The sequence below is a fragment of the Callithrix jacchus genome, chromosome 17 (genome assembly GCF_049354715.1).
Source record: "Callithrix jacchus isolate 240 chromosome 17, calJac240_pri, whole genome shotgun sequence".
NCBI lineage: Eukaryota > Metazoa > Chordata > Mammalia > Primates > Cebidae > Callithrix > Callithrix jacchus.
The window spans coordinates 52,651,520-52,675,887 of record NC_133518.1 but is presented as its reverse complement, the minus strand read 5'-3'; the positions used below and the strand labels follow the sequence as shown (position 1 = coordinate 52,675,887).

The window sequence follows — 24,368 nt, the reverse complement described above, 5'->3', positions numbered from 1 at the left end:
AAAATTAGCTGGGCATGGTGGCGCGTGCCTGTAATCCCAGCTACTCAGGAGGCTGAGGCAGAAGAATTGCCTGAACCCAGGAGGCGGAGGCAGAAGAATTGCCTGAACCCAGGAAGCGGAGGTTGCGGTGAGCTGAGATCCCGCCATTGCACTCCAGCCTGGGTAACAAGAGTGAAACTCCGTCTCAAAAACACAAAAACAAAAAACAAAAAAAACAAAACCAAAGTGTTCCTCCCTCTTTCACAGAAAGCAAAGAGTTCTCTACAGGTTTTTCTACTTAAAAAAAAAAAAGACTTGTTTGCTCCCAGTGATTAAATCAGATATGGCTTTTTTTATGTAAAAACAAGTGTTTGAGACTATGCATTTTAGATGTAGCTTTACTGAAAGGGCTGACATTAAACAAATCTCATATTTGGGTATTTTTACCTCCCTCCTCTCCTTGACCTCAGATTACCTGGTTTAAGTGCAGCATTATCTGTTATACGAAAGATTTTAACTTTCTGTTTTGGCGGCAATCCAAGTTCTCGGTAAAATTCCAATATCTGTGTAGATTTCTAGAGGAAAAGCAGCACATTGAAAATAAAGGTGGAATTGAATGCATAGAGCTCTAAACCAAGTTATTAATATCCCAGAAAATAAATCAAAGCATACCTTATTCCTTAATGAACAAAGGACACCCAATTTCCCTTGTTTATGGTAGGTGAGATTTTATAGCTATATGTTATTACATCTCCGTGAATAATCTTACTACTTAGATTTCAACCATGTACATAGTGTTCAAATATAGTACACTAGGAAAGACCTCTGTTCTGCAGAAAAATAAAGAGTTGTGCTCATATTTAAATTCCGACTGGAGACTGTCTGTATCAAGAACCTCAACCCCGAAAAACCAACTCTGCCTATTCTGCATTTATTCTCAACTGAAAGAAAATATGGTATGTTATATTTAAATGTTATGTCCACAAACTTGAGAATCTCAAATGTGGCCTGGCCAATCTACCTATCTCTGGTTAAATCATTTTCACATTCTCTAGGGAAACTATGTCACATCCTTTTCTAAAATCTTCAGCCGTTTCCTCTTCCTCCTTGAGTTCATCAAGTGAAAGAATTAAGAGAACTTCCCCACGCTCTTACCAAATCAAACTGTCTATACCAGCACTCATATATTAATACCATTATCCTCCCACCCTACTCTAGGTTACAAGAGATGCATATGAAGAGGTTTTAGAAAATGCCAATGCCAAGGGCACTCTCTTAGAGACTGTAACTTCACTGTCTGGTGTGGGGTCCAGGCATTGCTAATTTTCAAGCACCTGACATGATTTCTATGTCAAAATGGGGTTGGAAATCATGCTGCTAGATGAACTGTCCATACTTCTATTAAAAGCACTAATTCTTCAGACTGCATTCTAGCCTAGGCAATAAAGCAACACTCCTGTTCTCTCTCCCTCTTTCTCTATTTTTTTAAATTTTTCTTTCTCTCTTTCTTTTTTTTCTTAAAAATAAATAAATAAATAAATAAAAGCACTAATTCCTTCACACCTTTCAGTGGTTTCCTCCTGAAATTGTCCCCACTCTCTTCTAAAGAAATTTTCCTTTTTTCCCCTTTCTATTGGAACTTTCCTATCACTATATAAACATGTCACAATAATTCACATATTAAAACCAACTTTTTCTTGACCACATAATCTTTAGCTAATTTTTCTGCTCCCCCTTACAGCAAAGCTCCTTGAAAGACTTGATGAGTCTACTCTCTCCTCCCATTCTGTGAACCCAGTTTAATCAGGCGCTTTCAGCCCCTAGCACTCAATGGAAGTGCTTGTCATCCACCAAGGATCTCCATATGGTCAACCACACTGGTTGATACTCACTTTACTGAATCTAACAGCAATGCTTATAACACAGGTCACCCGCTATCTCTACGTAAGACTTTCTCTTGGCTTCCAGTTACCACTCTTTCAGTTCTCATATATGTGAATATCCCCACATTTCTAACTTCAATTCCAAATTCTACTTTGAACTATAATTTATATGTCCAACTGCCAAGTCATTATCTCCATTTCAATGTCATACAGAAACTTAAGCTTAACATGTCTAAAACTGAACTCAACTCCCTTCACCAAGCCAGCCCTTCCCTGGCCTTCCAAATTTCAATAAAAAAGGCAACTCTATAATGCTTCTGTTTAGGGCAAAAATTTTGTAGTCACCCTTGATTCTTTTCTTCTTCACATTCCACGTCCCATTCATCAGCAATTCCTCCAGATTATTTAAAAATACAGTCCACACCAACCACTTACCATCCCACCCAATGTCAACCCTCATCTACTGTCTTCTGCCTGGATATATATATATTTTTTGAGACGGAGTTTCACTCTTGTTACCCAGGCTGGAGTGCAATGGCGCGATCTCGGCTCACTGCAACCTCCGCCTCCTGGGTTCAGGCAATTCTCCTGCCTCAGCCTCCTGAGTAGCTGGGATTACAGGCACGCGCCACCATGCCCAGCTAATTTTTTGTATTTTTAGTAGAGACGGGGTTTCACCATGTTGACCAGGATGGTCTCGATCTGCTGACCTCGTGATCCACCTGCCTCGGCCTCCCAAAGTGCTGGGATTACAGGCTTGAGCCACCGCGCCTGGCCCTGCCTAGATAATTTAAACAGCCTCCTAACTGGTCTCCAAAATTCCAAACTCCTGACTTTCTAGTCTGTTCTCAATTCACAGGCTGGCATTATCATTTTAAAACTTGAGCTGTATCATATTTATACAGTGGCTTCTACCTCTTGCAGAATCAAGTTCTAAGTCCTTATCATGGTTTAAAAGGTTCTACACAATCTGACCTCATCTTTCACTCTACTCTTGAATCACCCTGCTTTAGAAAAAATGCACTCCCGTATTGGCCCAAGAACACATCAAACACAGGCCTCAAGACCTTTGCACATCCTATTGCCTCTGCCTAGAATGCTTTTCTGCCCTATTTTTGCATGACTAGCTCCCATACATAAATTCAGGTATCCATCAAAATATCACCTTATATAATTAATCTGAAATAGCACCATTTTTTGTCACTTATCCCCTCAAACTTATTATTTTATTAAGAAATATTACTTTATTAATATCAGTTTTTTAAGCATACCAGGAAACTTCTGAAAAGTCCTTTACATTTTTAGTACCACCCTTCAAAGCACTTATCTTCATGTCATGATACACATTTTTTACTGTTTCTATGTCTTCAATGACAGCAGTGTCCAACCTTTTTGGTACCAGGGACTGGTTTAATGGAAGACAATTTATCCACAGACCAGTGGAGGCAGCACGAAAAGTAGCTTCAGAATGAAACTGTTCCACCTCAGATTATCCGGCATTAGAGTCTCATAAGGAGCATGCAACCTAGATCCCTTTCATGCACAGTTCACAGGAGGGTTCATGCTCACATGAGAATCTAACACTGCCACTGATCTGACAGGAGGTTGAGCTCAGGTATTAACGAATGCTCACCCATCTGCCGTTCACCTCCTGCTGTGCAGTCTCCGGTTCCTAACAGGCTACAAAGCAGTCTGCAGCCCAGCAGTTGGGGACCCCTGTTCTATGCAACAGCCTCCCCATTTCACCCCCAAACTTACCTAAATGTAAACTTCCTGAAAGCAAAGACCTACTTTAGTTGCTGCTATATCCCAAGCTCCTGGTAGATCCTGCTGTCTGCTCTCCACCCCTGCCTTCTGTCCTGCTATTGTAAATATCACTACAACCAGTGTCATTAAAAACAAAACCTATGGACATCTTATTTTCTTATAATTCCTGGGTCTTCCCCCATCTTAATTCTTACGACTTGATATAGATTGCTACAGGACTTGACAAAAAAGTTATACCCCTTTATATTTCCTGATGTAAAGAGTGCCTCTTTCATCACAATATAACTAACATAGGTATATCTGTTTTCCTGCTCTTCCTTCTCTCTCTACTGTCTAACCATAAAGAAACTGCAGGCCTCCAGTGGCTATGGTACTCTATGTATGCTTACCTGGATCTATCTGCGCCACTCTCTTTAGCTGTGATTTCCTCCCTAACCCTGCATCTCCAAAGCTTCAAAGTTGAGGAAGAGGGAACAGCAGGTAGATATATCTGTGTTGGTTTTATTCTGGTGAAAGAGGCACTCTTCACATTGGGAAATATAAATGCATGTCTTTAATACTAAATTCCGTTATATTTCCTATCTAGACCCCTCTCTGAGCAGCCTTACGAGAGCACATTGCTCCTTTGTCTGTAACAACACTAGACACTGAATGTATCTCAATTATTGCCCGTATCACAAATACTTATCCACTCACATGTTGGTCAGCATGCTGACCTGTGAGCACCTAGATAGCAGAGGCTGTTTTTTATTCATCTGTGTCTCTAGCTTTATAGCTAAGTACAGTAGCAGGGACGAATGGTAAAAACAAACAGAAGATAAAGGACAGGCATCCATCTGGGTATAAAGTTTGTCTAACTCCTCCCACTTTTCTATTCTGCTGCATCAGTTCTTGGAACAAGACATTACTGTGTTTGTGGTCTCTATCTTCAGGTCTAGTTACTGTAAAATTATAAGCCTAAAATATGTATCATGACTTACTCTGAGGATGAACAAATCGGCAAGAAGCTAAACTATTAGAAAACCAAACCAACACTTACTCATAATTTTAAACCAGGAATAAAAAAACCCTAACTCACTCAAGATGACACTGATAATAACAAAGTGTCCTCCCCCCAAATTCCAATGGAGTGCTTGTATGGTCAGACTTCTTTGTAGAACATGTGAATATTCAGTAACCTTTAGTTACTTGCTCAGTTTAAAATGTAAACCATTAGTACCCCTTTATAACTTACTCAGTTGCCTATAGGTGAAAAGAAATTGGGTGGCACTGGCCTGTAAGCACAGAACTTTAATTTTTCTATCAATCTACAACTTAATAAGAATCTCCCTGGAGCTCTCCAGTGGAGCCATACAACAAATGCCAAGAAGCTCTACTTTGATGTCCACTGAAGACTATTTTATATATCATAGAGTTCTCCCAAGAAGCTAACTTTTCCTCCACAAGAGTAACACAAATTCATCCCAATCATTCTCTATGGTTTTATTTCCCACATGCTGAAATCTAACACTAACACCCAACACCACAATTACCAAGTCCCCTGCTTTTCATCTTCAATCATACTCACTTCTGCAACAACAGCAAACACAAAATTTTCATTTAAGAGTATAGATCCTTGAAATTATTTTCCTGATGTATCAATTTCAGATTTATTAAATTTTGGAATAGTCTTCAAGCTTATTTTTGACATTCACATATTCACATGATTTTAAAAGCATATTATTATTTTGTTAATGCCAAGTTTAAGAATATCTGGAGGCTTCTGAGAAAAACCCTTTACTTCTTTAGTAATACAAAACAGACAATATAAACATCTCAACCTAAGTAACTTTTTAGACTAAACCATAAAGAACCCAGGTATAACATACTTCTTAATTATCATCCAATTTCACTAATAGTGAGTACTTTTTTCTTTTAAAATCAAAATATTATAAAACTAATTAGGTCTCAGTCAGGAGGAAAACCAAATGCTCAAGTAGAGTTAAAACCAGAAGCAGTGTAAAAGGCTTTTTTTTTTCAAGCTTCTAAATACGTAAATGACTTCAAAAGGCAATTTAAAAGACTGACAGTATTGTCACACTTGGATAATCCCATCTATGAGTTTGCATTCTTTTCCCCCACTTCAAAGTTCTCTGCAATTATCCTTCCCACAATGCAAATGCCTCTGCTCCTAAGATGAATTGATTTAATCAATGTTTAGGACCACTTGACTTACTCATTCAAAAACACTATGTACCACATCAGTTTTTATTTATAATAAGGCACAAAATAAAAAAGGCAATGTAGTCTAATTCCTTGGAGGCATAAATTCTTTACAGATCAAAAAAAAAGTACTAACACTATCATAAAAAAACTGATTTAATTATTTCCAAATGTTAACATACAAAATTTTATATTCATAGGTCTTCATTTTTAAAAAAATCCTCTATAATGAATCTACTTGCATTTTCTCTGAGAGCTATAATATGGAAGTCTGTATACTTTTAGTTTCAAAAATCTTTTTCATTTTCAAACAAAAATGCTTTACTTACAAAGTAAAACTTCATTTTCACATTTCATTCTGAATAAAGGTCAGTTTATAGACAAGGCTTTTTCTTGATACTGTAATAAATGTTATCTGGACTCAGAAATTTTGTATCTTGAAGAAATCACACAAGGAGGGCCTTTGCAGTACTTTCTATGCTAGATAAGTGAAATTTATGTAAATTAAGTGGGTCAAAATCCACTGCAACATTAGAACACAACATCCAAATCACCCTGCTGTGCTATATAACCACTGAGGAGAATAAAGCTATCAGAATAAGCTAAAGAGAAAATGTATGAATGGCTTCAAATATGAAAATGTAGTACCTAACATTTCTATAATTTTTAAATTATTATTACTAAGCTATAGTAATACTGTTAAGTATTTTCATAAAATTTGATTATAACACATCTTCATCACTAAGTAAAATAGAGTAAACAGCTCCCATGTACTTTTTTCCCCCACAGTTGTTCTGGAGAATTAAAATCTTCAGAGTACCAAATGTGAGACTTTCAGAACTAAAAGATAATTTAGAGACCATCAAGTCCTATTCCCTTTTTTTATGAGTAAGAAAATAGATTTTCAAAAGGTGAGTAAAGGGGACCTAAAGGTAGAAATCAGGATTAGAACTCAACTCCTCTGATCCCACATCACTGGTTTTCTCACCAACTCATATTTCAGAGGGAGCAATCTTTACAGACCTGCTGGGAATGGATTACCCTAGCATGCTTGATTTAGAAATATCAAGGTCATGAAGTCATCAATTTACGAAACTGGTAATGAAAATGAAGATGATCACACTAGTCATCACAAAAACACAGAAGTACAGTCAATTAGAAAACAGTGGCTTCTATCAAACCAAAGAATTATTCATATGAAGGCTGGTACATATTAACACATTTTTAAAAAGTGAAACACTTGATTTTTTTTTAAAGTTCCCATAACTATCTCATTGTACTTTATAATTACTAGGGAGTTATTTGAAACCTAAGTTTGTTAGTCAATAAACTGTCAAGGATGGCAGGATAGATATTACTATAAAGCTTTAAAAAAACATAAATGGACTATACTACCATAATATTCAAAATAGCTAACTTTTCTAACACAAAACAAAATAAACCATGTCACAGATTCCAATGACTTCCACCACCACTCATTGACCAATCAATATTTCTCACCATTTATAGAACTAAGATTTCCTGTGAACACCTCAAACAACTCTTGCCTCCAAAGCTTCCCTTCTTTGTTCCTATCCCAGGGTATGGCATCGGCATTGACCTAGCTGGATCCTCCCACCCATTCCTTTCCAATCCCTGCACCTTCCACTCTCAACACAACTGGGCTTGCTTCTAAAGGTTCTTATCAACTCTCCCCTGGTCTCTTAAAACAATCTCCTAAAAAGTCTTCCCTCCTATCAGATTTTTTAAATTTTAGTTAATTAATTTAACAATTTGAACAACTTACTGACCTAGTTTAAGAATTTAGAAAGCTCCTCAAAGTCTACAAGATGAAGTATGAACTCCTTCACACACCACCTTGACAGCTGCAGCTTCACGACCCTCCCCCAGCTGGCTCAGGCCTGCACACTAAAATGCAGCCACATCACACTTCTCTTCCCAAACACACATGCTCTTGCATGTTGTCTCTGCTTTTGCAGAGGCAATTCTCTCTGGCACGCCTGTAACACCCATTTTCCTTTCTGTTCTCCCTGTGAAACCTCCTGGGATTTTCCCTAGCAGAACTGGCTGTCTCTGGTTCTATGCTCCTTGGATTTATAGTATTGTACTGGGATGGCTGGTTTATTTCCTCACTAGCCTATGAGTTCCCAGTGGGTAGATATCAAGACACCATTAAGTAAGGCTCTGAAGTCTGTCACTCTGTCTCTTCTTACCAGGGGTTGACTTTGAATGAGTTTGGTAACTGTGTTAGCCTCAGAGGCTGAAAACTTTACGTAAGGAAACAAATGAAAAAGGTCTAATGCTTATGCACCTGACATTCAATAAAAGTTAACTATGATAAGAAAGTAGAGTAGTCAGTAGGCACACAATAACAATCTGATAGTTTTGACAGTCAGAGAGTATGGGTTGTATCCTAATTTCTGCCATGTTCATTTCGTAAACAATTTACAATGACAAAAACAAGCAACGTGTTCTAGTAAACTGAAAGGTGTTTAGTGAAAACCATCACCATTTCAAGAAAGATTTTCTGGTTTTAGTTATTCAGTACAGGATACTCAATGGGCAGCTTTTCCAAACTTAAAACTACAAACTCAGTACTCTTCTCAGAAAAAAAATGCTTGATTAAAAAATCTGATGTGGGTTCATATACAGCTTTCTCTCAAAAACTGAAAGCTCCTTCTAGAATATACGAAACTAATTTCCACATGTTCTTTGTGTCAAGCATTAAGACAATTTTCCATAGGAAGAAAGTGAAATAAAACATAATAACAAAATAACCAAATCTACTGTCTACTATATTCCAGGCACATCTGAAAAGCCTAATTTAATCCTTGTGATAAACCTATTAGGGAAGTAATATTTTTATTCCCATTGTACAGATATACAAACACTACAGCTTTGAGAGGTAAAATTACCTGTTCCAGATACAGGGAGAAGTATTATAACAAACTCAAAAGTCTCCCAGACTCCTGGGCAAAATGGCTGGGCCAGACTGCCTCCCCCAAATACATAATTTACCTCACAAATAAATGCAAGTTTGTGGCTGTGGAACAATCTTGAAACATAAACTCATCCAGATTTGAAACTAATGAAAAAATGCAGTATTCTAGCTATGAAAATACGTCCTTACATGAAAACGTGATACAGTTTTTCCTCCGACAGACAGAGCTGCCATTTTTCCATCATGGTTTTCCTTTGAAATATATTTTAGGACATGACAGTCTCGTACCTAAAAATAAATAAATAAATAAACAAAGAAACAATTGTGCCAATATATATTTTAACATCACAAACCAGCCACATTGAGACCTTAGGACGAATAGGAATTCCCTACAGTTACTTACCTCATCTTTCCTCTAACACCAACCACAATCTTAAAAACATAAATCTTTAAAGGAAATGATTAAATACAACATACAGAAAAGAACATAAATATATGACAAAATGAGTATAAACAAAATGTACAATGTAACCACTACCCAGTTCAAGAATTAAAATCCCAAAAGCCGGTGTGTGTCTCTCCCCAATCACCAACTCATGTTTTTATCCCAGAGCAGGAGTTCTCAAAGTATAGTCACTAGACAAGCAGTGTTAGGATCCCCTGAAAACTTAATAAAGATGCCGATTCTCAGGCCTCAATTCAGACCTAATGAATCAGAATCTTTGTGTTTTAGAAGACCTCTAAGTGATTCTGAGGTTCACTAAAGTTTGAGAAGCACTGCCCTAGAAATAACTCTTGACATTTATGGTAACAATTTACTTTTTCAAATAATTACTATATGTGAAAGTATCGCTTAATAACACATTTAGAATTGCCTGCTTTAAACTTTATGTAAATGGAATCAGATTTTACCTACTCTTCCATGTCTTACTTCACTCAACGTATTTGTAAGGTTCATCTATACTTTGCTCTATTCTGTTCATTTTCATTGCTGTACAGCATTTCACTATGTGAATATAACATGAGTTGTTTACTTGTTCCACTGTGGACAGACACTTGGGTTATTTCCAGTTTGTTGGGATTAAGCGTGATGCTACTGTTATCTAGTAATACTTGGGAGTGGAATTGCTAGACTACAAAGCTTACCTGTCTCAATTTTGCCACATAATGCTAACATGTTTTCCAAAATGGTTTTGTACCAATTTACAATCTCACCAGCCATTCCTGAAAGCACCCCCAATTTCTTCAGAGTTCACAAAACTATTATCTTATACTTGATCATTGAGAGCCAATAATAATTTGCAAAGGGTCTACAGATTCTTTGTGCCTTTTTAGCACTCCAAAGCACTTAGGTGCGTGAGCTCTTAAATAATCATCACCTGTATCATTACTTGCCTAAGACTAAGCCCCAAGGATCAACTGAGTTGTTCAAAGTGATTTGGAAGTGATAATCTCTTATCAGTGATCTTTCTACAACAACAATAACAATAATAAAGACAATATTAGCTAATATTCAGCGGACACTTAACATTGTTTCAAGTGCCTGACATTTATCATCTTGTGCAATCTATACAACAACCTTTTGAGGTAGGTCATAATTATTTCTTTTACAGAATAGAGTATCTTTTACAGATGAGGCGCAGTATTCTAAGGAACACAGCCAGCAAGTGGCAAAATCAGGACTGCAACTCAGGTATTCTGGTCTCAGGACTCACATTCTTATCTGATAGAGTATAGCTTATTTTAGCAAACAAAATACATCTTCACCAGACAAGAGTATTATATTCTGTTAGCAAAAAGATCAAAACTGTAATTTGGAGTTAAAAGAACTCCATAAAAGAATATAAAATGGGAGTGAGATTTTTTCCTATTATAAAGTAAACAAGTGGATCTGTAAAAAGCTAGGTTATACTTAAAAAAACAATTCATTGCTCCAGTTATCCCAACACCAGTATCAGAAGGTCATTGCTCAGGCAAGGGTCAGAACACTCGTGAAACCATCGTTAAGTTCTTTAATACTACTTATGTTCAACATTACCCCTTTCTCCACCATACAGTTCCATGTTTCAGGATACAAATGCTTGTTGAGGTTTACACAAACAGATCTTGGAACACATAGATATCCCTTACATTCTTTCTTACCTGAAGTAACGTGACCACGTGCCTCTGACCATCCTTAGTCCACAAAGGCATCATGCCCAGCTTCACGGCAACAAGGCCAACTCTAGAGGAACCTGGCAATTAAAACCAAAGCAATGTGAACAAAAGCTTTGTCAACATTTGCCAACATGATGAAATCGTTTTTCCTAAAACAGGTTTCACCATGAGGAGCAGGCATGTAAGAAATACACTAATATATTCACAGAGTAAAACAGGACTGTTCTACTGGCATGACACTGGTACTCAACGAATATTTGTAAAACGAACAAATATAAATGTATGAAATAAAGAAAATAGATAAGTTAGAAATAATAGCATTCATATAGGGCATGATAAATGCATCATTTTGCTTTCCTACTATCAATTCTTATCCAACTTTATTCACTGGAAAACATCTATCACTCATACCCTAAGAAGCCAGCTGAGGCTATAGAGATGCCACAACTGGTCATATATTGCTAAAATGTCAGTCTACAACAAGACACTTAGATTTCTTGCATAAATTGGTAAAGTTGCCAAAGAAGTTTTGTTAAGTATCCAATTCAACTGTCACAATAAATCCTAACCAGGAACCACACACTCAATAGAAAAGGCCTTATTCTTCTTGGTCTGGCCACACATGGGTTTAGCAACCTACTGGACACAAAGAGCGGATTCAGGGGTTATGCTTGCCCAAGCTACAGTGCTAGAGCATCCCAACTGAACATCCAAGCAATGCATTACAATTTACATCATACTCTTCCAGCCTTTCTTTCCCGACTTATATTCTTTTCAGCTGAGGTAAACAAAAGAATGTATGCAGAATGATTCCCCTTTCACCTATAAAACAGCTTCTCAAGGAGATCTTTATTAATCACCAGACATTCACTAAAATTACACTAGGAAGTTGGAAATAAACTTGCAAAACCAAACCACAATAAAACAGACATAGCACATGAAAAATAAATTCAAGAAATGATAAATTTATCAAGCAGTCACTAGATTTTAAATGTGTCCAGCCACACAATAATTAGGAAACGAGAGCTCATCAAATACAAAATAATCACCTGGTTCCCAAGGATGTATAGGCCATGGTTCATCTTTCAGAGGACACAGTTTACTTGCTAACTGGGCTTTATCTTCATCAGAGACCAATTGCTTAATGAATGGGACATTTTCTTCAGAAAGATGCTCATCCCACCAAGTAACACTCTTTCCATGAAGACTTCTAACAAAAAGCCAGAGGTGTGTTCTACAAAAAAGGAAAAAAAAAAATAAATAACCAAACCACAATTTAAAAAGTTCCTCCATTTAATACAGAAAAGGGAAGTCACAAATTCGAAAGTGTAGTCAGGGCCTTAGGAAAGGGCTTGGATTCTGTACACCTTCTTTCCATCCTTCCAAACTCTCCCTCACCGCCCCCAACATTCCTTCTGATAAGGCTCACATTTAAACTGTTAGTGGTTACCCTGGAGAAAAAAAATTTTCTCCTCGCAGATAAACAGATGCCCCCCTCCATTTCCGCCGAAAAACCCAGTCCTACCTTCAGAAATGAGAAGCCACTGAGCCATGTGAACATGTACCTAACAGTTTTACTTTCAGTGGAGGTGGGAGGATGTGGCATACTGATCGTCGTGTAATAAGCTCACCTCCTCCCTGCAATAACACGGCCTAGGTTCAAAGAAGTGAAGAAACTGGGTGTGCAAAGTTCAAAGATACAAAAAAGGCATAACCTACGAATAGGTAAACGTACCAAGAAAGACCTTAGTGAGTGGAGGTCAGGAAGGAGTTTAATTCTTGCATGGAGGGTAAAAACAGAAGTAAAGTTTTCTGCAGTCGACTCTCCTTTTGTAGTTGGGTAAATTTAGGTTAGATTCCCAAGTTTCCACTTACTAGTTTGAGTGGCTTTTGGCGCATTAACTCCCCTCTCTAACCTTCAGTTTTATCTGTAAACCTTAGTTTGCAGACGTGAGGCTACATGAGATAAGGTACCTAATACACATAGCAAGGTGCTTAGTACCTAGCAAACACTCACTAATTGGAAGATATGATTGGTACTATTAGCATTTGTTGCTAGTGGCTGGCTCATAAGCGTTTTTCAAAAATCACCACTTCAATCCCTTAGAACGTGCTTCCTTAGATTAGCGGCCTTTACTGCTCGGTGTCCCACGTCTGAACAGAGCCCCTTCCTCCTCCACCCAAGGGAGCCCCAACTGCACCAGGCCACTCCACTGCTCCAGGACGCGGCTGTGCACGTAGGAGACTCTCACACACCTTCCTACCTGTTCCCCGGGCCCAGAGCAGCACCCAGGCCGTCCCCGACTCGACCCAACACCTGGGCGCCGACCTGCGTCAGCAGCCTCCAACCCGGCATGGACTAGCTGAGGAGGACGACTTCCAGGCGCCCAGCCGCTTTGCTTTCAGGGTGTCCCCACACCACAGCCACGCGGACGCAGCTGCCGTAGGGGAGTCGTCGCAAAGGCTGCCAGCAAATGCCCTCCGCGACGGAAAGAGAGCCTCCGAACCCACTTCCGTTCCGTTTTACAATGAACTCCGGGCACTGGAATCACTCCCCGGAAACTAGAGTTCCGCTTCCACTGTAGTCCTACTTTGGATCTGAGTTGGAGTAGGTAGGGTGGGCAGGGACTGACTTGCCTCTCCAGGGGTAAAATAAAAAAGGATGTTCAGAGTTTACATTTTAGAAGAATAAGGACAGACTTCCTGAGGACGCTAAGGAAAATGAGAACACTTCTAAATAGTGCCCATTGTGGGGCAATTCATTATGCTAAGCAACTTTTGATAATTCTGTATTTCTTAATCATAAAAAATGGTCCTGAAAGGAAGTAGTTATTTTTCTATTACAAATGAAGAAACGGACTTGGAATTTAGGTGTGGTCCAAAACAACACATCTGGCAGAGGAGCAGAGTTGGCCCTGAAACAGGGTTGGCATGTATTAGCAATAGACTACAGCCATAGAAATAATGTATGACTTCCAGGGCTGGATCATAAAACATACTGTTACTTCAGATTTTGTCTCTTGTATTGCTCCCTATGGTGAAAACTAGCCATCATTTCTTGCAGACATTTAAACAGCTCTGCAGAGAGGACCATATAAAGAGAAATCAACTAGCAGCAATGACTGAGTCATCTAGGAAGTGGATCTCCCAGCCCTAGGCAACCTTTCAAATGTCTGCAACTCATGAAGATGTTAAGAAGCCAGGCAATTTATGAATTCCTGACCAGGAGAAATTACTAGAAAAAATAAATGATTAATGTTTTTTTGAGTCATTAAACTTTATGGTAATTTGTGATGCAGCAATGGATAGCTAATACACCTTCCGTACAAACAATCTCCTATCCTGGGTTCCAGTTCCAGCCTAATCACCATGTATGAGACTAGGACATTTATTCTTCTACTAATTCCCTTATTTGTCAGATTAGTGTTTGTAGACATTTGGAAATAAGAACTTAAAAGTGTAGCTATTTGAACCCTCTCTTTTTACTAGAGGTCTGGCTATCCTGGCTTAACAGGTCTAGGCAATAGTCAATTTCTGACCATTACTTGGACTTTAGTAGGCTAAAAAGCCTTTGCTTTGCTTGTCCAATCATTCCATTCATTGCTTTTATAGTTACCTTAGACACTTTTCATTAACATTTTAGACCTTGAAGGAAAAATGACATCTCTTTATTCTAACCATGCTGCCTTTCTTCCCAGATACTTAAAGATGGCTCTTCATTGAACAAACATGTTTTGAGGTGTGCTACATGCAATAAATTGAGAATAAGAAGATTTCCATACTATTGCAAATAGCTAACATTTTTGTGCATATAGTGTGCTAGAGTATGTGCTTAGTATTGTGGAAGCCCATCAGCCAAGATTACTAGGAGAAAACGTGAACTCATACAAAGTTGAGTTTAATTAGTTCGATGCAGCAAGAGGCAGCATATGTCTGAGGATGTTTTCAAAAGAGTGACCTGGGAGGGGCTTAAAATGAAATTTGGACTTAATGCTGAGTGATTTTAAGGTGGCATCAGAGAAGCAGGAACTTGTTTTGGAATGGATGCTGTCAAGAAGAAAGGACAGTTGAGAAATTGGACATATTGACAATCTTTTTTCTGGAGAAAGGAAGAACAGAGCAGGAGTGGGCATGATGTTTGTAAGAAAGCAGCAATCACTCAGAATAAGACTGTTAGTCATTTTGCAGCAGTGGGTGTGGTCTACAGTATGGTCTGTTAGAAGAATTGTATTGATGTTCTGCTATAAAAACTGCAGTCCAGTTACTAATAGTATTCATTTTTACTCTCTCAGTATATTTTTTTACTTAATGTTTATAACAATCTGCTATGACAATACTATTATTATCTGGATTTTACAGTCGAGAAAATAGGCATACAGAGATTATATAATTTACATAAGTCACCCAGTTATTAACTGGTACAGCCAAAGACTGTGACCATAGAGCTTATGCTTTTAGACATTTGGTTTCTTTGGCTTTCTATGAGAAACATGAAATCCCTTTAAGGCTAAAGAGGAAATTGGGAAGTGAATATATCACACACAATGGTCAGTGAGGATTGAGGAGTTAGCCATATGGTCTCACCTTACCCCATAGTATCAAATATCTTCTAATCCAGAAGGAGGACCTGGACTCAATAAAACCCTCAGTGGCACCACTGCTGAACTGAATCAAAGTAAAACACGTGTCTCCTGATTGCCAGCTAGGGTTGAGCAGTGTCATACTTGATTTAGTCACTGCAGTATGCTGCTAATTGACAATTACCAGTCCCAGTTCTCAAGGGACCCAGCCTAGACTTTTCTAGGGTAGTCAGGCACTGACCTAGAGCTTCCTGTTATTTCTGATGTTATCCTTCAGAAACTGCCTTAGACTCTGAAACTGTAATGACACTTTGCCTCTCTGCACCTTCAATTTCTCATTGGAACAAAGATTATTTGCACTATCTCTTTTTAGTATTACAGTTCTATAATTCTTACTCCACTAATTCAGACCAACAGATGATATCATAAACCTTCTCCTAATAAATAAAACCTAGGAATAGATTCATTTTGAATCGCTAAAGCCATGTTCAATGTTCTGTTGCCTGCTGGAATTTTGAAAGGCCATATTGCAAAATCCACAGATACTCATTCAATAAGAATGAATTCTGCTTCAGTGTCTTTCAGTAAGGCCGAATCACAATTTGTAACTTTAATATATTGGTTTTAAAACATGACTTTTACTTGTAAATTCCCAAAGAAGCCCACAGACTGTAGGGTTCCAAGAGATGATCAGAATCAAAATACATTTGTCTTGAAGAAAGCTTAAAAAACTGTTTTAAAGGCAGTATGGCCATGTAGTAATCTGGGTTTAAAGTTTCAAAACTTAATGTAATTATACCAATGTGCGTTTTTTAAAGTTCTTTGATTACTTAGCAAAAATATTAGAAACAACATAGCACCACATTCCAGGGAAACAATCCTTTTCAAAAGGACATCTCTTCCTCCCTGGTCTTCCTCCCAATGCCAGTGGAGTTCTGGTAGCTAGAGTGTAGCTCTAGACCAGTGAATACTCTGGTCACCTAGAATCATAATCAGGATTACCCCTCTGAGCCATGCAGATACGGAATTGGAGAAATTCTAGAGACTGAGTTCATTTAGGATTTTGATTCCACTTGGAAGAGTCCGAGGGGTTCCCAGAAAAATGATAAATATTAACATTTGCATTGCTTTTGCTAAGCGGCAGACATTGTTCTAAGTGTTTTCCATATATTAACTTACTTAATCTTCCCCTGTGAAGTGGGTACTGTTAGTCTCATCCCTATTTTACAAATATGGAAACTGAGGCACAGAGAAGATGAGCAGGCATTCAAGCACACAAACTTTGCATTTGTTAAATAAATGGTGGAGCCAGGAGTTGATGCCAGGCAGGCTGTCTACAGAGTCCAAGTGCTTAATGGCTCTGCTGTACTGCCTCTTTCCCTAGAATAGAAAGCTGCATAGCACATTATTGGAACACTCAGCTCAGCATCCAGAGGTTGCCCCAGACCAGGAAAGATTGATAATGATAGTGCTAAGCTGGCTTCTTTAGGAGTCTGATCAGTCTGTAGCAGAATCAGTTTGTCTCAAGAGAAAGTGATGAGTCTGAGCTGCTTGAGATATTCAATCATTCAATTCCTGTGCAACCTCCTTGGAGGCTTTTCAGAGCCCACATGATGGTGTAGGCCAGTGATTCTCAACCCTGAATTTACCTGGGAATCTTGCTAAAATGCATAACCTGATTCATTAGGTCTAAGGTGGGATCTGAGAGTCTGATTTCTAACAAGCTCAAGATGCTGTCGATGTTGACCACATATTGGGTAGCAGCATTTTAAAGAGGGCTGTGAACTCAGAGTCAAGAGACTTGGGATTCAATCTCAGCCCTAAACTTAACTTAGTAGTGTGACACAGAGAAAATCACTTCCTCTCTCTGTCTCTTCATCTGGGTGATGGCAGAAAGCATGGTTTGTCCAGCTAAAGCCCTGTCCAGTCTTCCTTCTGGAAAGTAAAAAACAATAGTCCCATTATTCTAAATATTCATGTCCTAATCCTTGAAATCTGTAAATGTGCTTTATTATATGACAAAAGGGGCTTTGCTGCTGTAATTAAGGTTTTGAACCTTGAGATGTGGAGATTACACTAGATTATCTGGGTGGGCCCAATCTAATTACATGAGTCCTTAAAATCTGAGGACATTTCTGGGTGGTGAGAGATGTAACAATGGAGGAAGAGTAAGATAAATGCAATGTAAAAAGAATCAAACTAACAGTGTTTGCTTGGACGATGGAGGAAGGGGTCCACAAGCCAAGGAATTCAGTGACTTCTAGAAGCTAGTAAAAGCAAGGAAATAGATTCTCCCATCGGGCCTCCAGAATAGAATGCAACTGTGCAGACACCTTCATAGTAGCCCTATGAGACTTGCATAAAACTTTTGACCCCTAGAATTGTAAGATAATAAATTTGTGTTGCTTAAGCCATTTCGCTTTGGGTGCTTTGTTATAGCAGAAATAGAAAACTACTATAGGCCATTAAGCCCAAAGTTCAAAATGCTGGTAACTCATAGAACAAACAGAAATCGATTTTGAAATATTTTGAGATATAACATCAAGATTTAAAAGAAAGCTGTTGTATTTTATTTATTTTTATTTATTCATTTAGTTTGAGAGATGGAGTTTTGCTCTGTCACCTAGGCTGGAGTGCACTAACATGATATGGCTCACTGCAGCCTCAAACTTGTGAGCTCAGGTGATCCTCCTGCCTCCGCCTCCTGAGTAACTAGGACTACAGGTGTATGCTACCATGCCTGGCTAAATTTTGTAGAGACTGGGTCTTGCTGTGTTGCCCAGGCTAAAATCAAACTGCTGGCCTCATGTAATCCTCCTGCCTTAGCCTACCAAAGGGCTGGGATTACAGGTATGAGCCATCACACCCAGCCAGTATTCTATTTTCTAGTTTTTTTTTTGAGGTCTAAAAAAGTTATTAGTATTAGTAACATCCCAAAAGCAAACAAAACAAACATAAAAATAAATAAATGGGATGTAATTTAACTAAAAGGCTTCTGTACAGCAAGAAAAGTAATCATCAAAGTAAACAGACAGCGTACAGATGGGAGAAAATATTGGCAAACCATGCATCTGATAAAGGACTAATAGCCATAATCTACAAGAAACTCAAATCATCAAGAAAGAAAAAACAATGGATAATCCCATCAAAAAGTGGGCAAATGACATAAAGAGACATTTCTCAAAGGAAGATATACAAATGGCCAAAAAAAGATGAAAATATGTTTAACATCACTAATCATCAGATAAATGCAAATGAAAACCACAACAAGATATCTCCATATCCCTGCCAGAGTGGCCATTATTAAAAAGTCAAAAAACCAGTACATATTGGCATGGATATGATGAAAAGTGAATATTTATACACTACTGGTGGGAATGTAAACTAGTACAACTATGGAAAACGGTATGGAGAATTCTAAAGAACTAAAAATAGATCTACTATTTAATCCAGCAATCCCACAACTGGGTATCTACCCAAGAGAGAAGAAGTCATTATATCAATGAGACATCTGCCTGCATATGCTTATTGTGGCACAATTCACAATTGCAATTATGAACCAATGAGCGGATTAATAAAATTTAGTATATATGCACCATGAAATACTACTCAGACATTTAATAATGTCTTTTGCAGAAACTTGGATGGAGCTGTCGGTCATAATTCTAAGTGAAGTAACCCAGGAATAGAAAACCAAATACTGTATGTTCTTACTTATAAGTGGGAACTAAGCTATGGGTACACAAAGGCAGACAGAAGGTATAATGAATTTTGTGAGCTCAGAAGGGAGAGGGTGAGTCGGTGATGAGGGATAAAAAAACTACACATTGGTTAGAATGTTCACGACTCAGGGGAAGGATGTGCTAAACTCTCAGACTTTATCACTCTACAGTTTATCCACGTAACCAAAAACCACTGGTACCCCACAAGCTGTTGAAATTAAAAAAGTAATTATTGGTAAGAAGGCTTGTATCCTTTAAAAATCCAAACTCATGATCAGTTGCATTATTTTGTACATCCATATATTAAAAATATTTGATTGAATATCAACTGAAATATATAGTTCTTAGTAGTAGGTATGTAACAAATATTGTTTAAATAATCAAATGAATTTGAATCACACTTCACTCCATGTAGAAGATAAAATGACAATGATAATACCTGTTATTTATTGGACATTTTGTATGTCAGGTAATTGTCTTGGAATAGACACCATCAAAGTTTCTCCTGACAATAATGAAAGATATATTCACCATTTTACATATGTGATTGCATGTCAGATAAAGAGTAAGCAACTTACCCACTTAGCTAATAGGTAGCACAGTAGAAATTCAAAACTAGGTTTGTCTGGATCTAAAACCTCTAATCACTCTGCCATTTTTCTTCTACTCTAGAACATCAAGATAAAAACCTCAGTCCTTGAGAAACTCACAGTGTAGCAGGGAAGATAACGGAGGTAAACAGAGGAGGTAAATGCCAAAGTAGAGATGTATGCACGAAGTACCTGGACTGGAAATGCATAGGGGAGTTAACATCTCAATTATTTCTTAAGTGAAGAGTTAGACTGCCCAGGAATAGAGAAAGAGCACTAGAAATAAAAGGAACACAATTCTAGCAACTATTACTAGGTAATAAACTGCCCAAACTTTTTGGTGTGAAGAAACTGTCACTTTATTATTTGTATGGCTTCTCTTAACCAGGAATTCAGAAAGGACACAGTGAGGACAGCTGCCTCTGCCTCACGAAGTCTGAGGCCTCAGCTATGATGACATATAAACTGGGGGTGTATCAGCTGGAGGTTGAAACCACCTGCAGCCTCATTTACTCCATGCCTGCTGGTAGATGCTGGCTATGAAGTGGGACCTCAGCTGGGCTGTGAACTGGAATAACTATATGCTTGGGCTTTTTCAAAATTTGGTGATTGGGTTCCCAGGGCAAGCATGCCAAGAGAGCCAGATTACCTTTTATGTGACCTCACCTTGAAAGTCACACAGTATCACTTGACTTCAGTCCCGAGCTGGACCATATTTAAGGGGAAGAAACATAGACCCACCCCTGAATGTGAACATGGCAAAGCCACATTGTAAGAAGAACATGTGGGTGGAAGATATTGTTGCAGCTATCTCTAGAACCACAAGCACCATGTATATGTCCATGTGAAATAGTGAAGTCGCATCTAGGTAGTTGCAGGGATTGATTCATTCTGAATATCATGACAGAGTTACCTTGTGAAAAAGCTTCAGGTTATATTTCGCTGGCTTACAGGAGAAAAAAATGAGCTTTATTCCGTATTTTTCTTGTGCTACCCAGTGTAGCTTTTGGATAAATACCTAGTGTCTCCTCCATTCAAAGGCCAGGCTTGAAGAATTATGGATGCCCAAGAGGATATGAGGACTTGACTATGACTGAGCTTCAACAGCCCAGTGAGGGACAGAAGGGGAGATTTACCATCAAACAGGACCAGCTGTTGACCTTAAGCTCCTTTTCTACTTGCCACTGTGCTGTGGCCCCCAGTGGCAAGAACTGGGCAGCTGAGGTGGGTCCAGTAGAAGGAATGGACAAACTGCTAGGGGAAGAAAGGGCACTGCCAGCTTGCTCAGGGGTCATGCAGTGACAGTGGTCTTTCCATTTGTGGTATTAGACTCCAACCAGGCCTTTCACGATTGTCATGGCAACTTGCCCGTCTGTGCCGCTGAGCTGAGATGAGACAGGATTCCCTTAGTAACCAAGGAACCTGGGAGATGATGGTTAAAATAATCCTTTTTAGTCCAGCAGAAAGAAATGCCTTTGCAGTTTTAGTAACCATGAAGCATCATGGGGCATGACTTTCACTGTCCCTTTGTTTCAAAATGGAACAAAATGGCTTTTTAAAGCTGGAATTTCCAACCCAGAGCCAAATGTATCCTTGATTCACAAAGCATACATCCCACTGAAGCCAAATAAGCATCACACCTGAGCTTCTGAGATGAGCTTCTAGTCATGATTATATAAATTACCTTCAAATAGACCAGGCACTCTCTGGCTGAAATCACTGCGCTTCATCTAATCTCTTTTTTATTTTCTATTGAAGTCTCAGCCAGTCTCTCAGTAGGGCACACAGTTACACTTGGCAAGAGTTTAACACTTGAACCATTTAGCCTGAGTTCCTTGCATCTGATAGCCCTCCCTGCTTACACCACCTCTCCTATTCTACCTCATCTGCAAGGTCAGCCTTAGGACTTTCTCATAATCAATAGACCCGGCTGTTAGCTCCCCTCTTCTCTTAACAATTCCGGTGCGGGATGTGTGTGTGTGTGTAATATATATGTTTATATTCTTGCATGGTATCATTCTCTTTTATTATAAGCACTGAGAAGCCTCAAGCTTCTAAATCATGCCTTCTCATTTAAATTGCAAGCTCTTTACAGGCAGGGTCATAGGATATGGTTGCTTGGCTCTTCCAGAAACCACATATTTATAATAAGAGTTCCTGAAACACTTGGAAATCGTAGAAGTGATGGTTGCAGATGTGTGAACTTTGTGCATGTACTTACAACAGAACTGTGCATGTTGAAAGGGGGACTTTCATGCTATGTGAATGATACTTGAATAACAAAAAATTCAAAAGTATGTGGAAATCTGGTGTGTAATACTGGGCGAGTAGCCAGAATTACCAAAGCTGCAGAAGCAGAGGCAACCCCAGAACCATGGCTGGGTGAAAGAGCCTGAAATTGAGTTACCAAACATCTAGCAAAAGGAAAAGCTTCTCTTGGCCCATCTGCATGCTTCTGCCTCCTCCACCAGCAACATTAGCACAAGCAGAGGAATTAATATTGATAACTCATATAATAGCCAGGAGCATGTTTTTTAAAGAAATGTCAGGTCTGGGTTCAAATCCTGTTTCATCACTATTTCTATGCATTTAGGTGAATCCCTTAGTGTCTCTGAGCTTCCTCATCTTTAAAGTATGATAAAAACAAATTTCCTTCAGAAGGTAACCTACAGATTAAAGGAACTGATGTATGTAAAGTGTTCAAGACAGTAACTGGTACCTAGTAAGAACTAAAATAATGCTGACTATAATTATTCATAATGATATTTATAATCACTTTTGTTAGGTATTATAATTATAAAAAATCTCAATTCATCCTTTTCTAACTTTCTCATTGGTGTTTTTAGCATGAATAGTTCATCTTGATGTGATCACGCAAGACTCTTAAGAAGAAGTTAGGACACCCCAAGTCATTCTTTTGGCCGCTAGTGTCCTGTATTTCCTACTTTTGCTGACTTCCTTTTACTAATATGGAAATACAATATTATGCAAAAGTAGTGTTTTCACTGTTTAAAATCATTGCCAGCAGCATTAACAGTACCAGGAAACCGTGGCTCCTCTCTGGATGAGGCACATTTGCCTCTCTTCCTTCCATCTGTTTCTTGCTTCTTGAAGTTCACAATCAATCTCCAGTCCAGGAGCATTGCAGAGAATGCCAGGTGTGGGTCTGCAGACTTTACTTAAGAAACGACTTCCTTGGAGTGAGTTCATCGTGATGGGAACAGTAATTTGTTTGAGAGAATGTATGTTCTTTGACAAAGGAACTGCTGTTAAACCATAACAGTAGCAATAGCAGTGATAAAAATATCAATAATAAATTTATTTTTTAAGCCATTTATGTAGGGTCTGGTGTTATAGTAAATGTTTTGCAAATATTATTTTATATATATTTCCTTCCAACAACAATGTATGAGGAAAGTACAGTGGCTAGAGAGGTTAGGTAAATTGTCCAGGACAACGTATCTATCCCTCGTGAAGCCGTTTACCTAGTACAACCTGGTTTAGACCCAAGGTCTCCTAATTCACATTCTTATCATTTCCACTTTATGTGATCCTCAGCCTTTGGGCTTACTGTTTTGGGGGACTGAAAGTAGAATGAATTATTTACAAAATGTCTCCTTGCTTAAGTTTGGGCCATAAAGAAAGGGAAAATAATTTTAAAAATGAAGCATCAACTAGATTGGAAATGTTCACATGTAAAATGTCATTATGAGTAGACAAATCCTTTGCAAAAGGAAGCTTGTGACTTGGTCAGAGAAGAAAATAATACATACCAACCTTGATTCTTAGGGAAATAGACTTTGTCATCTGAATTGGACATTTACTTCCATGAGCACCAGGGAATGTGCCAACAATGGGCAATGGGAGGTCTCAGGCAGAAAAAAGTGCTGGTCATAATGGATACTTTACTGGATTTTAAAGCACAGTGGTCTTCTGAGGAGGAAGATGAAGCCAGCCTGGGCAGCAAGGAGCCATTCTCCCTCAAGCCCTCAGTTCCCCCATCAAAATTCCAGTAAATTTAGAAACCACTGTAGTCACTGTGTCCTTCCCGCTTCCAGGGATATGAGAAAAATTTTATTTTATTGCCTCCATTGTATTACGCATATAAGTGTGAATCATCTTATTCCAAATCCTGAAATAAAAAAATGTAATGAGCCATCATATAATGCACACCAGGGGAATAGTAAGGAGTGGTCAATAGAGAATACTGGGAAGAAGATACACAGTGGGTTTCCCAGAGATGGAGGAGAGGAGGGTACTATCATGGTCCATCAGCTTGCTTTATTTATTTACGTATTGCCAAGCTTTTGCCTTCTAGGCTGTACAACTTGCCTGTTATGCTATAAATAATGATTCACAGACCTATATGCCGTACACTGATATAACACTTTAAAGATATTATCTTCTTAAGTACTCACAAGCACTCTAAGAGGTAGATAATATTGTCTTCATTTTACAAATAAGAAACTTTAAGATCAGAGAGGATAACTACATTTACATTCTCTGGGGAATCTGTTTTTGCTTGACACCAAAACTCTTGCTCATAG

General features: G+C 38.4%; 1 protein-coding gene across 2 annotated transcripts in view; it reads right to left on the bottom strand.

Moving 5' to 3' along the window:
* MRPL3 (mitochondrial ribosomal protein L3) overlaps positions 1 to 13,429 on the bottom strand; it is a 40,690-nt gene extending 27,261 nt beyond the window's left edge. The window contains exons 1-5 of one of the 2 annotated variants that reach the window (XM_002759617.6): positions 13,194 to 13,429; positions 11,979 to 12,163; positions 10,915 to 11,006; positions 8,962 to 9,060; positions 455 to 554 (exon numbers count right to left, since the gene is read on the bottom strand). In XM_002759617.6, the coding sequence (XP_002759663.1) occupies positions 455 to 554; positions 8,962 to 9,060; positions 10,915 to 11,006; positions 11,979 to 12,163; positions 13,194 to 13,285 (568 nt within the window). In that variant the 5' untranslated portion in view covers positions 13,286 to 13,429. The remainder of the gene's footprint in view (positions 1 to 454; positions 555 to 8,961; positions 9,061 to 10,914; positions 11,007 to 11,978; positions 12,164 to 13,193) is intronic. The other variant, XM_008983839.5, reaches the window with a different exon arrangement.
* Positions 13,430 to 24,368: the final 10,939 nt, after the last annotated feature.